General features: G+C 39.8%; 1 protein-coding gene across 1 annotated transcript in view; it reads right to left on the bottom strand.

Annotated features, from left to right (window-relative positions):
* Positions 1 to 19,820, bottom strand: part of LOC129244065 (uncharacterized) — a 38,122-nt gene extending 18,302 nt beyond the window's left edge. Inside the window, exon 1 of the mRNA XM_054881679.1 lies at positions 19,635 to 19,820. Within this exon, the coding sequence (XP_054737654.1) occupies positions 19,635 to 19,820 (186 nt within the window). The remainder of the gene's footprint in view (positions 1 to 19,634) is intronic.
* Between the last annotated feature and the right edge of the window lie 608 nt (positions 19,821 to 20,428).

Raw genomic sequence — 20,428 nt, 5'->3', positions numbered from 1 at the left:
ATTCCTACGGTCGCTGAAGTTATTAAAATACAAGCAGAAGCCCACTCAATGAGGCTCCAGAGGCACATTAACGAGGAAGCCAGCAAACTTCTCAACACCGCAGGCCTAACCTGACGACTCCAGCGAAAAAAACCATATGATCTTATCGGTAGTTAATGTAAAGAAGAGATTTTAAAATTCTCTTCATAAAAACCCCACATAATTGTTAAAATCATACTGCTTGTTAGTTTCCCTTAAACTAGTTGTAGTGTCAACAAACATTGTATACCTATATATACATAGTTAAATGTTTGTAATAAAAAAAAAAAACAAAAAAAAAAAAAAGTTTGTCATTCTCAGCAGTCGAGCCATAGTTATCGATATCAACAGTTCCCATGCAGCTAAAAAAAACACCCTATACATACATTTGATAGTTACATTACTAGTGGCAATGGTGACGGCAGCCAAGCCCATCGTCAATGCTTTCACCAGCACCAACACCATCGATAGGAATGTGACAATTTTGGAAATGTTTTTAGGGCCGTTCAAGTGTGTCTCTATCGCATTTTTCGCTTAATTGCTGCCGCTCTTTGCACTTGTTGTTGTTGCAGCTATTTGCTGCCTCCCTTTAAAATTTCCATGGAAGCAATTAGAAAACAATTGACATTTTTCTAAATAAGCGAAATAGTTTAAATCTCACCCACTTCAGTGTGCGTATGTGTGTGTGTGTGTACTTGTTTGGCAAAAGGGTGATGGCGCGGGAGCGACCAGCACAAAGTAGTCCAATGAAATACCGATTAAATTTCAAACGCAATTCTGGTGAATAGCGCACAAACATAGGTATGTATATGTATATGTGCGTATCTACATATTTACACCTTAGTGTAAAATTATAACCTCACTGAAACTTTAGAAGAGAAAATAGTTGCTGTTGATTTTAGTTGAGAAACATAAAGGATTTCACAGCTTATTGCATTCAAATACCGTCTAACAAACAAAGTTGGAAATTGTCAATCAGCTGTTAGAGCTTATGAATGAAATGTTATACCATTTCTTTTATGGTTCAACAGAACTCCAAGAGAGCTATGAGCACTTATCAGCACCAGAACAAGGCACCGGTGTACCGGCGCAAAAGTCCGCAAAAGCAATGATAAAACCACATATTTCCCATATTAAGATTGGGTTAGGTTATGGTGGTAGTCGGTCTGCACGACAAACTCACTTAGATTTACAGGTCCGTTGTGATACTACTTTCCGACATGGGAATCTCATTTATTTTTCTTCGTGGAACCATTTTGTGGCTCTTATGAATCGTAGAATTGATCCCAACCCCACGCCAGACAGCTCTGTAAGAGAATTGAAAAAGTATTTACCCAGAAAACCTGCTCTGATTTTAGCTAGGGCTGGACAATTGCAAAGGAAGAGCTCGACTGTTTCTTCCTCTTTCTCATCTATGTAACTTCTATAATATTCATTGGAGAAAACTTCTAGTCTCAAGGAATGCCTGCCAAATAGCCAATGACCGGTTATACAAGCCATGACCTTCGAGATATCATCTCTTGAGAGACTAAGCATATCCTTTGTCCTGTTCTTGTTTATTTGCGGCCACAGAAGCCTAGCCGTAACGCATGTATCTTCATCTCTCCGTACCCTATTGGATAATTTTATTCTTAATTATTACTTTACTCGTGGCCATAGGTATCCCAATGATACTTTTATCACTGAGCAGTTGAAGAGTAGTACCTTTTTTGGCTAGCTCATCAGCTTTACAGTTTCCCTCAATATCGCTGTGTCCCGGAACCCAAATAAGGCTGACCTTGTATACAACACTAATCTGATTTAAGGCTGCCCGGCATTCCTGTGCTACCTTCGATCTTAGTATTGCCGCTTTCATTGATTTAATGGCTGCCTGGCTATCCGAGAATATATTTATAGTCGTTTTTATTACGGCATGCGTATTTAGATACAGAGCCACTTCTTTTTGAGCTAGAACCTATGTCTAATAGACGTTGCACTAGACTGCTAGTCGAACGGATAGTTCCAGTCCTAATTCCTTCAAGAAAACTCCCTAGCCAACCTTATCGTCTAGCTTGGTAGGTAGGTAGGTAGATGGGGTGGTTGTCATAGAGACACACTTAGACCTTTCGCAGGTCCATTGTGATACCACTGGAGCTTATCCTTACTCTACGTGTTCCTTTTCAAACCATACTCGTCTTGAAGAGCCCTTCGAAGGTGAGTCTAAGAATAGAGTAGTCCATTTCTTATTTGTGACTATTTAGAGAGTGCAAAATAGAAGCGTGGCCAAACCACCGGTCTTTCCATAGCGCCATACTTTTGAGTCTGAGCGCCGAGACGGTGGCCACGTGTTTCCCTACAAAATTCAGTGCAGGTAAATTGAAGGTAAAGTACTTCTAGCGCTTTGTTTGGGACAGTCCTTAAAGCGCCAGAGATGCATGAAAAAGCTGTTCTTTGGACCTTACTCATGATTTTAGCGTAACTCGCCTTTTGAGCAGATGGGCACCATACAAGTATTCCATATATTAAGATTGGCCTAACTATAGAAGTATAGAGCCAATGTGTAACGCGAGGTGTTAGTCCCTATTTAATACCGACCGCTTTTTTGCAAGTATATAATGCAACGTTGGCCTTCTTTACTCTTTCCTCAATATTAGGTTTCCACGTGAGTTTCCTCTATGAGTCCTAGGTACTTGACATTCTCTTTCAAAGGGGAGAGATTTTGGTAAAATGAACTGCTTAAAGCCCATCTTTTGGGCATAGAGCACTAAATAATGAATACAATAAGCGGACAGTTAAAACACCTAGATGTCAAGGGCCTAATGAGGTTCTTAAACTGCACTGACTGGATATGCATTCTGCCAAAAAAGTACCGGGAATTGTTCAATAAAACGCAAAATAATTGTTTATTCATAAAAATTTGCTTTGTCGCCCTCAAAATAGGCTCCATTCGAAGCAACACACAAATACCAACGATTAGTCCAGTCATCAAAGCATCTTTTTAACGCGTTTGATGACTGGAGATTTTCTTCAGCTCCTTCAGTGAATTCTCTTTAAAGGCCTCTACCGACTCAAAGCGGCGTGCGTGGAGTGTCAATTTCAGTTTCGGGAAAAGCAAAAAGTCACCGGGGGTTAAATCCGGTGAATACGGTGGTTGTTCGATGACAATTGTCGAGTTTTTGGCCAAAAAAGTGTTCACAATATGAGCCTTGTGAGACGGTGCGTTCTCATGACAAGTGAAAGGTGCAAGATCCATGAGTTTGGAAATTGGACCGTTTCCTACGCACATTCTCTCTCTCAAACGTCGCATAACTTCCAAATACTATTATTTATTTACTGTAGACTTTCACTTTCACTTTTGACCGACTTTGACGTAGGTTTTTTTGGTTTCGGCTCATGTGGATAGCGCCATTCAGCCGCCTGTTGACTAATTCGCATATCAAGCCCATTTACCCACGTCTCATCGCATGTTATGACTATAATGATGCGCTGGATAAACGTTGGGTCCCAATTCACTTGTCACTTGCTCAAGCATGTCTTCAGCCACCTTCTTCCGATGAACTTCTTGACAGAAATTCATGCCACGCGTCTCATGCCCATTTGATGACGAATCGATTCGTGAGACACGCTAAGGTCACTCAAACTTAAATGATGATTTTCCAGCGCCATTTCCTTGACTTTGTCGACGTTTCCATCCGCTAGTTAGATTCTGAATGAATCACCACTTTAACCAACTAACCAGCCAACCCGATCTTGCTAAATATCCTCTGCGCTTCTGCTCATTACGGAGCCTTCCAACATATTAAAGAATCGAAATTATAAGTGCAGTTCAACTGTTCCAAATATTATTTTTTGTGACAATTTCGGCCACCGTTGGTTACTCGTTGCCGTAAAAAGTTAAATGAAGGACTGGATTCAGTACTGGTTGATTGTATTTCTGTATTTCTGTGTGTTCAACATTTTCGTTATTTGCTAGCTTCAAAAACATATTAATATAATATTTCGGATTCCAACGCCTCCAATCCCTGTTTAGCATTTGTTTCATTTCTAAAGCCTTCTCTTTTTATGTGTAATCCCCTATTACACATATACGGGTGAGGGTTCATTCTTCATATGGAAATAGCCGCATTTTACCACTGCTTTTAAAATTCCTGCATAAAATATGTTTGCTTATTGATATTCATTTCCTTAGAAAGCGGTTGAATGTAGTCCACAGATGAGCGGGATTATAAGAGATGAAGAAACTTTCTTTGAACTGGATAATGGTTGAGTTATATCATCAAAAAGCTACAAAATAATTTTGAGTTCTTTCATAACTTTCATTTCGGCACTTCTACGCGGCTTCGGTGCTTGATTGATTGACCTTGCATTTCAAATTAAATCGATGAAAGTCGATAAAACGGCAAGCAGTCAAATAGGGCTCCATAGCCTGCGAGCTTCGTAAGTCGCAATTAACTGCAATATATTCCATTTTTTAATTCGAATTTAGCTTTTTCATCTCGATTTAAAATTAAAATGTTTTTAAGGGTTGTTTTAAGGGACAGTAAAGCTTAGACAGCCATCCAACCACTTCAAGGGTAGTTGAGTCGTGTAAATCCAGGCTGAACTATGTCGGTAGACCCCTAACATGGGTCCCGGGACACGTGGATATCGCGGGTAACGAGAACTCTGACTCTTTAGCTAGGATGGGCTCTGAAGCCAACTTCTTTGGCCCGGAGCCCGTTCTGCCATTCCCTTCTGCAGCCATCAAAGCCACTATTAGCAAACAGGTTACTTCAACCCACAAGCGAGCATAGCACACAACCAGCTATCCTGCGATGCTTCGCCTTCTCAACAGGTATTCGGAAGCTACGCAGGGGAGTCCCGGAAGTTGTGAGCTGCTTGAACCATATGTAGAAGAATCGTCCTGCCCTCTCCCAACTGAATGGCGATCAGTAACTTTCCCCACTTGCGTGGGCTTCATCATATGGAGCCATCGTCATGCCATCCGAATGGATACAAACGCTCCGGCTCTGAAAGTATTTGATCCGGTACCAGCTAATGGCATGTAAAGGAAGAGGAAGGCCTCCGCTGCGTTCGAAGGATCAGATGGAGAAGGACCAAATAAGAGTGGCATGCTCAAGATGAAAACGTATAAAAGAGGTGTAAAGCAATTTTAATGTGCAAAAGCCCAGAACTCCGACCAAATGAATGAAACCAAGTAACGCATAACATTTTTAAATGATAATGAATGTAACTTTCGTATCAAAAATAACACCGAAGCCTTTTATTTGGCCACCAGTCTGCAGGACATGGCTAGCAATACTATGGGGGCTTTCATAAGTAAAACGCAATTTTGAGTAAGCGGCGTGAAAGCATTTTTTAATACTCGTATTTAAGCAAAGATGATATCTAGCGCACCACGAATAAAGAGTGTCAATCTCAGATGGATGTGCAAAATTTATTAACGAGTAAATTTTCAAGTCATCAGTGTACAACAGAAATTGAGCATATGAAAACCAAGAGCTAAAGCCATTAACGCACAATACGAAAAGGAATGGACCGAGAATACTGCCCTGTGGAACGCCGGACATAGCACGGAAGGGTTCAGATGGCACGTCGTCAATAGAGACAACGCACCACCTCTTGTTTAAATACGACTTAAGCCATTGCAAAAACAAATATAGAGTGAAAGCCTAGGCAGAAAGAGACTTTATCGCATGCTTTGGAGAAATGCACGACTCGTGTGGTATGGATGACGTCACCTTTGAAGTACTTCTTACTTCGCATATATACGTATGTTTGCCACCAATTTGAGTGCAGCATTGAAATATGATAGATAGATAGATTAGAATTAGCCCATCTAAGAGACCTTCACATCCATACGGCAGGAACTTTACTGCACAGTTATGTATGTATGTAACACATGGGCTGAAAAGTCACGGGCCTAACAAAGAAAACACGTTTTTTTTTTGTGTTCAAAAATAGCTTATTCATCAACGTAATTTCTGAGAAGAACAACGCAATCATTCTAGCGCCGCTCTAACATTTCAATACTACTTTTGTGGAATGATTTATCTTTTGACTCAAAACAGGCCTCAGTTTCAGCGACAAACTCTGCATTCGAGCGGAATTTCTTACCGGCGAGAATTTTTTTAAAGGACTGCGAACAGTCTGTAGTCGCTGGGAACCAAATCTACTGAATGCGGAGGATATGGGAGCAATTTGAATTTTAATTTATGTAGTTTTGCCACTGCTTTGATGGGCTTGTGTCACGGTGCGTTGTCTCGATGAAACAAAACAGTGAGCAAACGCGGCACCGACTTGGAACAGAGTTTTCTCATAGTCAAATGCTCATGCAATATAAAGCCGCTTAGGACTTCTGCGTTCTTTTGATATATTTACGATGTCAACTAACTCACGCAACTTCACTTTTCGATCATTCAAAATGATTTTGGGAATAGTGAATTTTTTTAATGTTTTCTGGTGTTACCGCCTCATTTGGACGTCCAGATGTCCATTGCATTGTGCATCATCATCGGTGTCTCTACAACCACCTCAGTCAGTTTGAAGTCAGCACACCATCGTTGTATTGTATTTAGTTTCTGATGATAGCACTTTTCAAGTCATTGTTTCGCTTGCACGATATTTTTCGCCTTCAAGAAGCAGTGGAAAATTTATTTTATTTATTTATATGTACGTAAGAGCAATAGTTACAAATAACCAATACACTAAAATTTAACAATTTATATACTTATAAGACTATTTTTGGTAAGTTAGAGATAATTTACATTAAGTATTAAAAACAAAAACTTGATGTTAGGTCGGATGAAAGTAACAATAATTTTATATATTTAATTTAGCTAAGATTAGAAATTTAAGGAAAGCGTTAATACAGGGTGGGTCATATAGCGTTTGCTTTTTGAACCACCTATTTTTTTGAGAATGGTAACACAAATGACTTGTCAAATGTGTTCATAATTTGCTTAAAGGTTTGAAATTTACGAAATGGGACGCTATACGCCTGAACAAATTTGGGAAATATTGAAAACCTATTTCCAAAGTGGTGAGTCTTCTTCCTCTTTTCTGATTTTCACATCGGTGGCTACGTCAATAAGCAAACTTGTCGGATTTGGGGCTCAGAAACCCCACACGTTACTGTAGCGAAGCAAACCGGCTACCGTTTTTGAAAGCCGAATAATCAGCCGAAATTTCGATATCAATTGGCCGCCTCGGAGCTGTGATTTAAGCCCGTTGGACTATTTTTTGTGGGGAGCCGTTAAGGACAAATGCTATGCGAACCATCCAGTGACGATTGATGCTTTAAAATACGAAATCGAAGTTGCCATTCATGAAATTGGAGCCCAAACAATCGAAAATGTGCTTAAAAATTGGGTTGATCGACTGACCTAAAGATATTATTTTTTATTCATAAATGAGAATGTTCAATCTTCAAAACAAAAAAATAGTTAGAAAAAATATTGATTAGTTTTTTTTTATAGCCGATTCAAAAAGCAAATTTTACATAGCCCATTTGCTAATTTCAGATGGTCAGAGGGTTTGCTGCTGCCAAACACTGTTGTTCGGATCTGACTTAGGCCAGGGCATTTATCCAGGAGATGTTATACTGATAAATCTGGTATATTGCAATATGAGCATGGCGGCTTCAAGGCTGCATTTAGCAAATGACTATGAGTGGAAATTGAATGTCCAACTCCTAGACACACAAAAGTTGACCAGCAACCCACATAATTTTTATTGCGCCTTTTTTCGTACATAGTATATAATATTGTATTTCTTACCATATTGATGAGTAACAGATCGTTTTTTGGGTTCTGTAGGGCTTCAATGACGGATTTGCTGTCGCTATGACATGTTTTTTGCTGGTTTGGGAGGCAAACATTACTGCTTCAGGCAGTGCAGCTGCTTCTGCTGTGAAATCTGAGCAGTATGTAGACAGCGCACCGACAGAAATTGTGGCACCGTCGCTATTTGTTACAGCAAATGTTGTGTTGGTGTCCGATTTGGATCCGTCAGTGAATATAAAATCCCATTCTGCTCGAAAAGGCTTAGTAGCTTTCACTACCGGTGCTGTATGTATTCGACCGATGCTGTTTCAATTTTTTAAGACAAAATAATTTATTATATGTAGAAACCGGATTTAAGGGAAACCCACTGAGGGTGTGTTGGTGTTCCCATAAGGATCGGAATCGATATGATGTTCAATTCTTTGGCGAGTGTGATGCATCGCGACAGGACCGAACAGTGTAAAATAAAAACACGAAATTCTTTTTGATTCATTATTTTGAAAATAACAAAAGTAGCGTCACTCTTAGCACAATAACTCACGAACTTCTCTTCTTCTTAATTGGCGCGATAACCGCTTACGCGATTTTGGCCGAGTTTAACAAATCGCGTCATTTCTTTCTCGTGTTAACCGACGTCAGTTGGACACACCAAGTGAAACCAAGTCCTTCTCCTCCTTATCTTTCCAACGCAGGGGAGGCCTTCCTCTTCCTCTACTACCACCAGCTGGTACTGCATCGAATACTTTCAGAGCCGAAGCGAACTAATGAATAGAATATCATGAATTTTTTAACAGCTCTCTTTTTAAGGTTAGTACTAACTGGAAAAGAGGTGAATGCAATAAAACTAGTGCCATCTATGTGTTAGGCCCGGGACTTTTCAGCCCATGAGTATACAAAAGTGTAAGACATTTCTTCTGCGTGTTGTTGGCAGAACCTCGCTACGGTGGGGCATCTTTTGACATATGAGTACGTATCGTAATACAAACATATATGAAGATATGTATGTGTGTATGTATGTATGTATGAAGATATGTATGTAACGAAAAGGTGCCACACCGTCGTCCTAAAGCCATTGAAATCAGTAAATTCCAGCTAGCGTTTCTCGAGCCCGTTTGAAAGCAACTTTGGTGTTGTTAAAATCTTCGATGCAGTAAAGTATTTATACATATTTATCTATGTACATATGTCTGCATGTATGTATGTATGTATGTATGTATGTATGTAGGTATGCATGTACATACATATGTATATATGCATCTGCATGCTTGGTCTGCTTGTCGGTAACTTTGTGCTCAATGCCGGGCGCAATGTCCAAGTTTAGAGGAAGCTCTCGATTCCTTAAATTTACATGCATACATACATACGCATACTTACATATGCGAGAATGTGCAAATTTATATGCTAGTACATATGTATATATTTATGTGAAATGAATGTGTCTTGCAGCCATACATACATACATACATACAAACTTCTATCTTAAAGTTTGCTAGCACGCGGTTCTGCTGCAGATCACACACATGTACATACATACATACATACATATTATACACAACAAAGCTCAACCTTACATACAAACAGACTATCTAAGTACAAAAGTACATACATGCATAAATACTCATGACAAGCATTCCATGGCTTACCAACTCGCTCGCTAGGCCCAGGCCGAGGCCAAGCGTGCTAAACAAAACTAAAGCATTGCAGCTGGACAGTGCGCTAACAAAACGCAACGACTCCAAATTAAAGCTGAAACTAAAGTTGAAACACTGGCGTCATCGCACATACATACATACACACACACATACGCATTCACAGCGCGACAGCTAGCCAAGCCAAGCCAAGCAGTGCGCATTGTGGAAGGACGGTTGCACAAGCGATAGGAGAGAATATACATATGTACATATGTATGTATGTATGTATGTATGTATGTATGTGTGTGTTGTGTGGATGGAAATGCCGCAAGCGAGGGTGGGGGCTGATAGCAAAGAATGCTTGATTGCGCGGGTGTGCACGCGGAAGAAGGCGCGCACAGGCACACAATCGCACTGCTGTGTACAATAGCTGCAAGCTTAAATTCTCGCACACGCAGGCACACACCAACATGCAAACTGCTACAGACGCGCACAAATTCTAATATAAAGCAAGGCAAACACACTGTAACAAAAGTACGGCACGAGAGCGACACACACACACGCGCATGCATGCACGAACAAACTCAGCTCCAAGAAAGTGCTTTGGTGCTACAGAAAGTACGGAGATAACCTCGCTAGCGCATGTGTGTGTGTGTGTGCGTATATACACATCCATGCATACATGTAAAACGCTGCGTTCAAAAAGACTTGCCAGTAGATTTTTGTATGTACTTATCCATACATCCATACATACATATGTGAGTGTGTGTATGCTGATGTGTTTGCTTGCATGTATATGTGTGTGTAGTGCGCTCGTACATGGAGCAAGTTAAAGTCAGTCAGCAAGCAAGCTCGCAAGCGCTCGCAAGTAGTCGACAGCCAACAGCCAACAAATGATGATGATGGCAGGCAGACAGCCCGGCAGTCGCGGCAAAACACGAGTATGGCAAGAGCAAAAAGTACGAGAAGACGTAAACTAAACTGAAGGCAAGTAAAGGCGATGGCGATGGTTACGGCGAAGGCAACATTTCTCGAATGGCTCGCAAACGTACTTTCCGTACTTGCTATGCGCGCACTGCCATACAAACTCGCACACACGCACATACACACATACGTATTGCGACTCTGAACGTACGTACAGAATGTTACTTGATATACAGGGTTAGACAGCAAGTTTGAATGCAACAAGATTTTTTGAGTTTTAATAAAAAATAGAAGAAAAAAAATATTATAATAAAATAAAACAAATTATTAGAATAAAATAAAAAATTATGACGCACACGTTGACCTCGTCGCAATAAATCGCACATAATTTTGCATGTAAATAAAGTATCACTATGAAGGGAAATCCCAGCCATAGACGAACGAGTGTACGTGAAATTGTTATGACTGCTATTTGATGAAGCTATGGTCCACCACAGACTGTGAAACTAAGAGAGAGAGAGAGAGAGGTATTGGGCATATTCTAGGTTAGGTTAGGTTAGGTTGCGGTGGTAGTCAGTCTGTACGGCAACCTCACTTGGACCTGACAGGTCCGTTGTGATGCCACTGTATGACATGGGAATCTCATATATTTTTCTCGTGGAACCATTTTGTGGCTCTTATGAAGCGCATGATTGGTGCCATCTCCACATCAGATAATTCCGTAAGAGAATTGGAAAAATATTTACCCAGAAAACCTGCTCTGATTTTAGCTAAGGCTGAACAATTGCTAAGGTAGTACTCAACTATTTCTTCCTCATCCTGATCTATGCAACTTCTATAATATTCATTGGAGAAAACTCCTAGTCTCAAGGAATGCCTGCCAAGTAGCCTATGACCGGTTATACAACACAAGACCTTCGAGATATCCTCTGTTAAAAGCTTATATTTTTCTTATTTATTTGCGACCACAGTAGCCTAGCTGTTACGCATTTGTCTTCAACTCTCCGTGCCCTATTCGCCTATTGGATAATTTTATTCTTAATTATTAAATTGCTCGTGACCCAAGTGACCTAAGTAACCCAATGGTAGTTCTATCACTGAGCAGTCGAAGTGAGTGCCTTTTCTGGCTAGCTCATCGTCTTTACAATTTCCATCAATGTCTCTGTGCCCCGGATCCCCAATAAGGCTGACCTTGAATACCACACTAATCTGATTTAAGGCTACCCGGCATTCCTGTGCAATCTTTGATCTTACTATCGCCGCATTCATTGATTTAATGGCCGGCTGGTTATCTGAGAATATATTTCTAGTGGTTTCTGCTACGGCATGCACATTTAGATACGTAGTCACTACTTTTATAGCTCGAGCTTCTATGTCTAGCGTAATGTTGATGTAAGTATGATCGACAAACAACTTTTTCTCTCTATTCTTTTTTCAATTGTTATTTTATGTTTATATTTTATATTAACTAAACCTTAATTATCTCGCATAGCTCATCTACAATTACGTAACGGAAAAATAACACTCACTTTTCCACTTTATTCTGCAAAATTTGGTATTTTATCATTCTTGGTTCTATTTGGCCGCTCTTAAGTTGTCTTTCCAATAACTGTAAAATCGATACAGCGATAAGTTTAACTAAATTTTTTCTGCAGTACTTCAGCTTAACATCCCCATCTCGTATGGCTTAAAGAACATCTGTTTCCCGTATTAATAGGCAAACATCCACCACATTTTTTTTATTTATTATATTTTATGTAACCGATAAGATAGTACAATAACAAAATATTTAGATAATACAACTAAGATATAAATGCCATATTATGCAATGATGGCGCAAGATTTTAACGAACTTTTAATCTAATGAATATAAGTGTGATGGATTGCGGTGCATAAAATCCCTAGCGTTTGGGAGTTTGGTTTCAATTAAAACTCCTCAGTTGTTGTTTGTAAAATCTTTTTAGAAACCTGATTTACAGTAATTGCTTACGATATTTACTGGAGTCCGATATCAGCTCGTCATTCGATTAATCCAGAAAGATTTCCATTTACCTCATCACAAATGTAACTCATTTCTAGAGCACACTGCGATAAATCCAGAACAACGGGCAAGCATCAGAATAAAGAGTTGAAGTAGAGAGCTTCTTCAAGATTTCAAGCGCATTTGGAGCAACGGATATGCATGTATTAATATCTCTCTCCGTTTTGTAGTTAATTGGTTGGTTTTTGTCAATGTAGTTTCAAGCCTTGAGAATTCCAGCGTATATCAGTTCAAATTAAATCCTTAAAAGGCCTGTGATGAGCAAAGGTTTATCTGTCTGACATACATAGAGGTGGTTTTTTTTGGTGTTTCAAAGCTTCTAAGTCAGACTTCATAAGCTACTCGAATATCGTCTTCTTTATCCTGCAATCATTATGATCTTTCTTTTGAATGTTGTTCAAATTAATTGAGAAAATTATTCGCCACGGATATATGGGTTTTTATTTATACAAATATGTAGGTCTTGGGTCTTTTTTTTATTGTTAAAGACAAAATCTTTCGATTTGATGCAAATAATATTTAATTGGTTATACCTTACTCAGAAGAAGCTGAAGAAGATTATACGCAGATTGAAGATTGGAAATGGCATTACATAAGTATTAGTACGGAGCAGAAAAAATTCACTTTGCCATATGTAGTGAAATATGTACATTGAGCTAATTAGGATCAGTTTCAATTACAATTAGATTTGGGGTGGTGAATTTGCTGGGCAAGTTTGGTTATCTAAACGGTTTAGGATTGCGCATTTTTGCCTTTGTATATCAATCGTAAACGACGCTATGGCGAGCAGGCGTGAAGAAAAGAATCTGCTATTCCAATCCATCCTCTATCAAAACTCTCTTCGAAGCTTTCTCGACTTGAAGAATGAATTGGATCCATATTCTTTATAATTCCTTTCAATTAGATATTTGGGTGTTAAAATCTTTTTGAGATAAGAGACTGAGACTGCAGTCCCTTGACTTTATATGCTCTTTGCTTTGTGTAACTTAATTATATTGAATAATAATTGTTAATAGCAATCATTCTGTTCTATTTAATTTCAATTAATTTTATTTTACATTTAATTTCTTTATTTCATTTCGTTACTTTTTATTTTAATTATCTTCAATTACTTTGGAATGAAAATCCATTGTGAAGGGGCGAAGATTTTTCAAGCATCAGGGAATTTTGATCATTGCACTTAAGGTACTACTTTCGTTTCTTTTCAGCCCTAAAACAAAAATACGAAAAACATATCTTGCGCCGACAAGACTTTTACTATTTGCTTCAAAGTAGAGGAGTGTTACAGGATTACCAAAATTATTTATTTTCTTCAAATAAAAAAATTACTTATTCCGGATTATTCCATTCTTGGTGATAAGGAAGAGTTTTTGTTCGCGCCGACTATTCTGCTCTTGGCGTTGAAAGAGTTTTTATCCGCGGATTATTCCGTCCAATGCTGCAAAAGGGTTAATTAACTTAACTTTATTTTATATAAATTTATTTTTTCTTTCTTTTAATCCTATTCCATGCCATTTCATTTCAACTCATTCCATTTCATTTACCACAATTTCATTGGATTTCATTTCATTCCATTTTATTTAATTTCGTTTCATTGCATTTCATTTCATTCCATTTTATTTAATTTCGTTTCATTACATTCCATTTCATTCCATTTTTTAATTTCACTACCTTTCATTTTATTTATCTATATATGTATATTTAACATATTTCCTTGCGTCTATGTATCTGTTTTATTTCGTTTCTGCGCTTTCATTTTATTTAAAAATATTTATTATTTTTACTTTTATTTACGATTTTTCCTCCATTTTTTTTTAATACATATTTCTTCTTTCATATATTTCTCGAAATATCCATTGATTTTCCCATCCGAAAAATCATTCTCGATCGCCCTGTACCCATTCATGGACAAACGTGCAGCCATACTTGCTATACCAGTGTGACATATACGAGCGCTCAGCTGTACGGCAGTGCCAGCGATTTCCGACTCCGAACCGACCCGCCAGCACAGTAAACACATCCACCAAATACTGGCACGACCGTACACCCGCCGCGCTATCAAGTAGCACATTCATCGCATACGACTCCACCATGCTCAATAAATGTGGCACTTTATGTGGCGATCTCTATCCCCGTTCAGACGCACCAATAAGTAGCACATTCGCCAGCGCAAAGCCATGAATTTGACATATCTGTGCACTTGATGGAGCGTCGCGCCAGCAAGTAGCGCGTATTTTAAGCCAGACGTTCGCCAACACAACGAATGTGGCACTTTTTGGTGCGATTGCCACCAAAAAGTATCGGGTATATGAGGCTGGTGTAGTTTGTGTTGAGAGAATTGGGACGCTGATGGTGCGACACGAACCAGTAAGTATCGCTTACAAACATACACAGGAAGGCATTGCTGGCGAATGTGATACTTTATGGTGGCAAAGGATGTTGTTGTTGTTGGAGAGTGGTATAAATGTAGTTTTTTCTTGGGCATTTTCCTCTTTCTTATGAAATGTACGACTGCCGAAAGGATCGTTGAGGGGGTTGAAGAAGAGTAAAGAGGGTGCAACAATGCATGGGACGAGTATTCACCGGTTGGAGAGTACATGTGTACGGTATTTGTGTGTGCGTGTGTGTGTGTGTTGCTGGGCCTCTGCGAGAGGAATAGTGTAATGTGAGTGAGCGAGCGCATATACACATATGTATGTGTGGGTGCTACTCTCGCTTGTTGTATTGGCTATTGGTTATGCTGAAAACGAGTACTGAGCACTACATTCTCTCCTACCGTTGCATTGGTGTAAACTGCTGCACATGTATGAATAGTTGCGTGCGTGTTTGTGTGTACGTTAATGCGTGAGAGCTGGTCGACATGGTGTGTTGGTGAATCTTGTATCTGTGTGAGAAATGTGCGTGTGGCTAGTGAGCGCGCTTCGAATGCCAACGCAGGAATTTGAAAATTTTTCACAATGACAATTTCTGTGTTATGGAAATGCAGGAAACTCAAAGACAAAAGGAACGGGAAACTAGAAATTTTTAAAGCAAGTTTCTGCTATGGATTGTTGAATGAGAGTGGATTTGAAATTTAAGTAAAAAAGTCATGAACTTCAATAAGCTTTTCGCGGATATATTTGCTTAAATTTTATTATGTTAGGTAATTAAATAAGTGACATAAAATATTTGCATGTAGGAAATGAAAAATATCGAAACTTGATAGTTGTAAGCAATTTTTAATGTAAAAGGTTCTTCAATCCTTTCTAGAAGAGTGTAAGGTCCTATACAGCTATCGTTAGCACGCCGATATGTGCTCGAAATATCGAGATATGTTCACAAATCGGCGCCGGTATAATAGACAAAGGACTCAGAAAGTCTCGAGCACTCCCCACCATTCAATTTTCCAACTCGTAGTTGTGTTTACCGGTCATTGGACGATCGGCACCCACGCGGTTTATCATTTAAGCCCCATTGCAGAAGCTGTGGGGACCTTCCAGAGAAGGAGACTGGTGAGCACTTTCCCTGTAAATTTAAAAGCAATATTCTGGTCATATCCGACAATCAAGATTAATCAAATACCTCTCCTAATGGGTACCTCTTTCAGACGGACACTTCCCACAAGTTCGCCAGGCAGATAAAAATTGATTGACGGCGAGTGTTCGGCCAAGCACTGTACTTCAGAATACCGATTAAGAACTTTTGATATGAATATAGAATTATATTTATCTGGCAGTTGAAAAGGGTCTGCCCGTCCTGTCTGCAAAACAGCACCAAAGAATCCATATATGGCGGATATGAGAATGCTGCAATGGGCATCGGGCGTAACAAAACTCGTTAAGATAAGCAATAAACACATCAGAGGTGGCGGTCATGTGGCTCCAATATTTGAGAAATTGAGAGTAAACCGCTTGCGCTGGTAATGGGCACATTATGCGAAGATCGGAGCAGCATACAACAAAGAAATTGGTAACGCAGCCGCTACCATCAATGGGGCGTGGCCTTCCCTTTCGATCCTGGCTAAACAATATTAAAAACCATATGTAGCGAAGCGAAGTCAACGAGGGGACAACCCAGGACCGAGTAACCTGGAGATTGCATACGAGGAGGGCCGACCCCAACTAAGGGGCCATGGCGAGTACGAAGAAGAAGACAAAGAAGAATGGTTTAAATAGGCATTCGTCACCTCAAGAACTCTATCATAAGATAAAAATCATCACCAAAAAGGTTTCGGTAGAAAGATTGCCAAGTTTAACACATTTTTTGTAAGCACTTTTTTCGACACGCATTTTAGTACCGGTAACTCGAACTTAAGCGAACGAAACACTTGAAAAGCAATGGCTTCACTAACTTTCAGCCTAAAAACAATTCTTTCTAGAAATACTTATTGAAAACCGCGGTATTGCGATGAAAACCATGAAATTAAGTTGGAAAGGTTTGCGGAGTGAAAGCTATTTTTCGCACTGTCTTTGGCTGCAATCCTTGTGATCAGCGGCGATATACCCGTCGATCTCATGGCACGGGAACGAATGGATGCGAGGAACTCCAAGAAGAAACACGCCACCACTAGCGTCGCGGAACGGAGACGCCAAACCATGCTGCGGTGGTAAAGCCGATGAGACACTGAACCGAGTGGCAGATGAACGGCGAAACTCATTCCCGTAATAGGCAAATGGGCTCAAAGGAAGTTCAGGCAAGTAAACTCTTTCATGACACAGCTCCTCTCGGACCACGGATACTTCCGGAGATACCTAAGCAATTCCAATGCGTATACCGCAAAGCTCCGAGTGTTGATGCTGAACACACGTTGTTTAGTTGTAACAAGTGGCTCGCAGAAAGAGATGCTCTGAGGAAGCAGATTGGCGACAACGCGCCGCGCAACATAATCAGCAAAATGCTCGAACGCGAGGACAGCTAAGAGATACATCGAAGACGTACTACGGAAAAAACATATAGACCTTGACACAGCGCAACAAAGCGAAGTCTCACACACAGAAACAGAAGAAGACGAACCTATAGCATGAAAGCTGACCGCAAATACAGTCGACCCAGACGTGGGTGAATAGAATTGGTCCTTTATGGATGCCATTCTGGGCCTTTCCGAAGTAATGCAGAAAGTAGTTCCGGGTAGTGGGAACGCAGTAGACGACGGACGCTGTGAGTACGACGGCATTTTGAACCCTACTTTTCCCACCTAGAAATCAAATAAAGAAATAAATCCACCGTGAAGATATTAGTTTTCAACGCTTTATTAATTCATGCAGTAAAGAGTTAACTGGAATATGTTTCAGAAGGATTTCCTGCACAAATTTTGGTCATACTGTAACAGCAACAAAATATTGGGTAGTCGAAAAAGTCTTTTCGTATTTCTAATCAAACTTCAACACATTTTTTTTTTTTTATAATGAACTTTATTAAACCAAATATTATATGTACCATTTTGGTCGACCACCTTTTGCCATTTTTCTTCTAGAGACATTATTCCATCAGGGTAAAACTTTTGTGGTTGTTTTTTTCGATTGCTTGCTTCAATCTCATCAGTTGTTGACAGTAAAGTGTAGAATCAATCGTTCGAGCAGGTTGGAGCAGTTCACAGTGGATGATTCGTTTTCAATCCCACCAAACACACAGCATAACCTTTCGAGGCGTCAATTCTGACTTTGCGACGATTTGTTGAGCTTCACCACCCTTGCACCATGATCTTTTTCGCACATTATTGTCGTATTTGATCCACTTTTCGTCTCCTGTTACCATTCGCTTCAGAAATGGTTCGATTTCATTTCGTTTCAGTAAAGAATCGCAGATGTTAATTCGGTCCATTAAATTATTCACAGACAATTCATGTGGTATCCAAACATCGAGCTTCTTTTTGTAACCAGCGTTTTTTAAATGGTTCAAAACCGTTTGATGATGAACGTTTAGTGCCTTGGCGATGTCATGGCAGCTTATGTGACGGTCCTGGTCAATCTTTTCCATAATTTCATCGACTTTTTCAACGATAGGTCGACCGGAGCGAGGTGCATCTTTTACATAGAAATTTCCAGAACGGAAGCGAGCGCGCCATTGTTGTGCTACACGAACTGATACAGCATCGTCGCCGTAAACTTCACAAATTTCATTGGTGGCTTGTGTGGCATTCTTCCCTTTTTTATACAAAAATTTCAAAATATAGCGAATTTCTTCATTATTTTCACTCATTTTTGAACAGCTGTAACTTTTTTTCAACTTCTCCGAATTTAATTTTTTTTTTTTTGGTTAAATGAAGCTTAAAATGTCACCTTTCTAACACCATATGATATGACACAATGTGATTGGTAGCACTGGAGATAGATGACTTCAAAGAAATCTATTGACAAAATACGAAAAGACTTTTTCGACTACCAATATTTTCAAAGTTTCGAAAGGGTGAGCTCTTTGAGGAGCATTTTTTGACGAGCTTTTTTCATGGTAGAAATACACTCGGAGATTTGCCACTGTCTGCTGAGGGCGACTACTATTAGAAGCAACATTTTCCATCATTCAGGGTTTCGTGCCCGCGTTTTAGAGCCTGTGCACTTCCGAATGGTAGTCACACACCAATCCGTGCGGCTACGGCCCCCCGAAATATTTTCAAAATATTTCCCCACGCCTCCATTGTCTAGATTGGGACACAAAGTTCTTCAAGTATTTAAAAACATTTTCTTCAAAAACAAACAAAAATTCCTATAGACAAACGTTTAAAAGTGAATCAGAATACAAATTCAAAATACCAACCGCGAAGGAATTTAAAAATTCTTACAATTCAGCAATGCAAGTGAGAGCGCAACAATAAACAGCTCACGGGCCATATCCGTGTGCACGCAACTTTGATTGTGTTTGTGCACATCTATGTGAGGAGCGGCGGCGGAAAGCAAGCAAATGAGAGCTGGCGACAAAGAGAGAGAGAGAGAGCGAGCGTGAGAGAGCGCTTGAGAAAGTGCATTGTAGAGCGCGCGGAATAGCGGAATCTCGTTGGCCTGCCGGAGACTCACAACGGAGGGTTGCCAGGCTTACGTTAAGCGAAATCTAACGCACAAAGTAATGATATGATAATTTTCAATCAATACAGCCAGCAAAAACTGGTTGCAAGATTATGCAAATATTGCTGTTCAATATTCAATATTATCGGTAGCCGTTATGTTATATAAAACTGTGTTAACCCCTTCGATTATTTTTTATTTATTTATTTTTTTTTTTTTTTTGTTTGCGTTTGCTTTGCTATCTTTGCTCAATTCATACCTCCACCAATGGGTTGTTTACCTTAGTTTTTGTTGTGTTGTTTTTACGCTTCAGCTTTCGGCTGTAGCTGCTGCAACACTTCGGCCGCCACTCTTCCAGATCCGTTACATTGTAGGTTGCGGCGAGTGGTGCGCGCGCTGATATCGTCTCGTAGAACTTACGTCTTATCTTATCAGTCACCGTATATGGGCGCACAATCGTGCACATGTTTCCATTTACACACACCCCTGCATCGCTGAAATGTAAACCGAAAATATTTATATATACTTACATGTGTAGGTATGTACCTATGTGCGTGTGTGTGTGTGTGTATGTATGTAAGCAGATATTTTTAGTTATAAGCATGCACGCCGGTAAACGAGCCGAGTTAAATGCTTTAAGTGTGCCACAGAAATAAATATATGGGCCACTCTGCCGCCACGCACAATCCCCCACTCCCCACTCCCCACTTCCGACTCGCCGGCCTTGTGTTCGCAGCGGCTCTCACTTGACGTCCTTCCCTTGCTTATTATTTGTTTGCCGGAGTCTTTGAATGCAGCGGCTTTTAATGTGTCGTAACCGTCTAACTTCCCCCACTTGGCTTACGCTGCTGTTATACCTAAGAAGGTACACTCAGTTGCATAGCCGACGCTGCTGTGAAGGTAGTAAATTTTACCTTGGCATAAAAAAGTCGTCTTCAACGTCTATTAAAGTATTTTACTTGCTCTTAGATATTCGCGTACTATGTGCACTTATACTTATGCACACCTCTCTCCCTAATACGATTATGTCGGTGTGGGGGCACCTTCGCCAGCCTTGACAGTCTGAATTAAATT

This window comes from Anastrepha obliqua, chromosome 4 (assembly GCF_027943255.1).
Source record: "Anastrepha obliqua isolate idAnaObli1 chromosome 4, idAnaObli1_1.0, whole genome shotgun sequence".
NCBI lineage: Eukaryota > Metazoa > Arthropoda > Insecta > Diptera > Tephritidae > Anastrepha > Anastrepha obliqua.
This window is presented reverse-complemented; position numbering and strand designations above follow the sequence as displayed.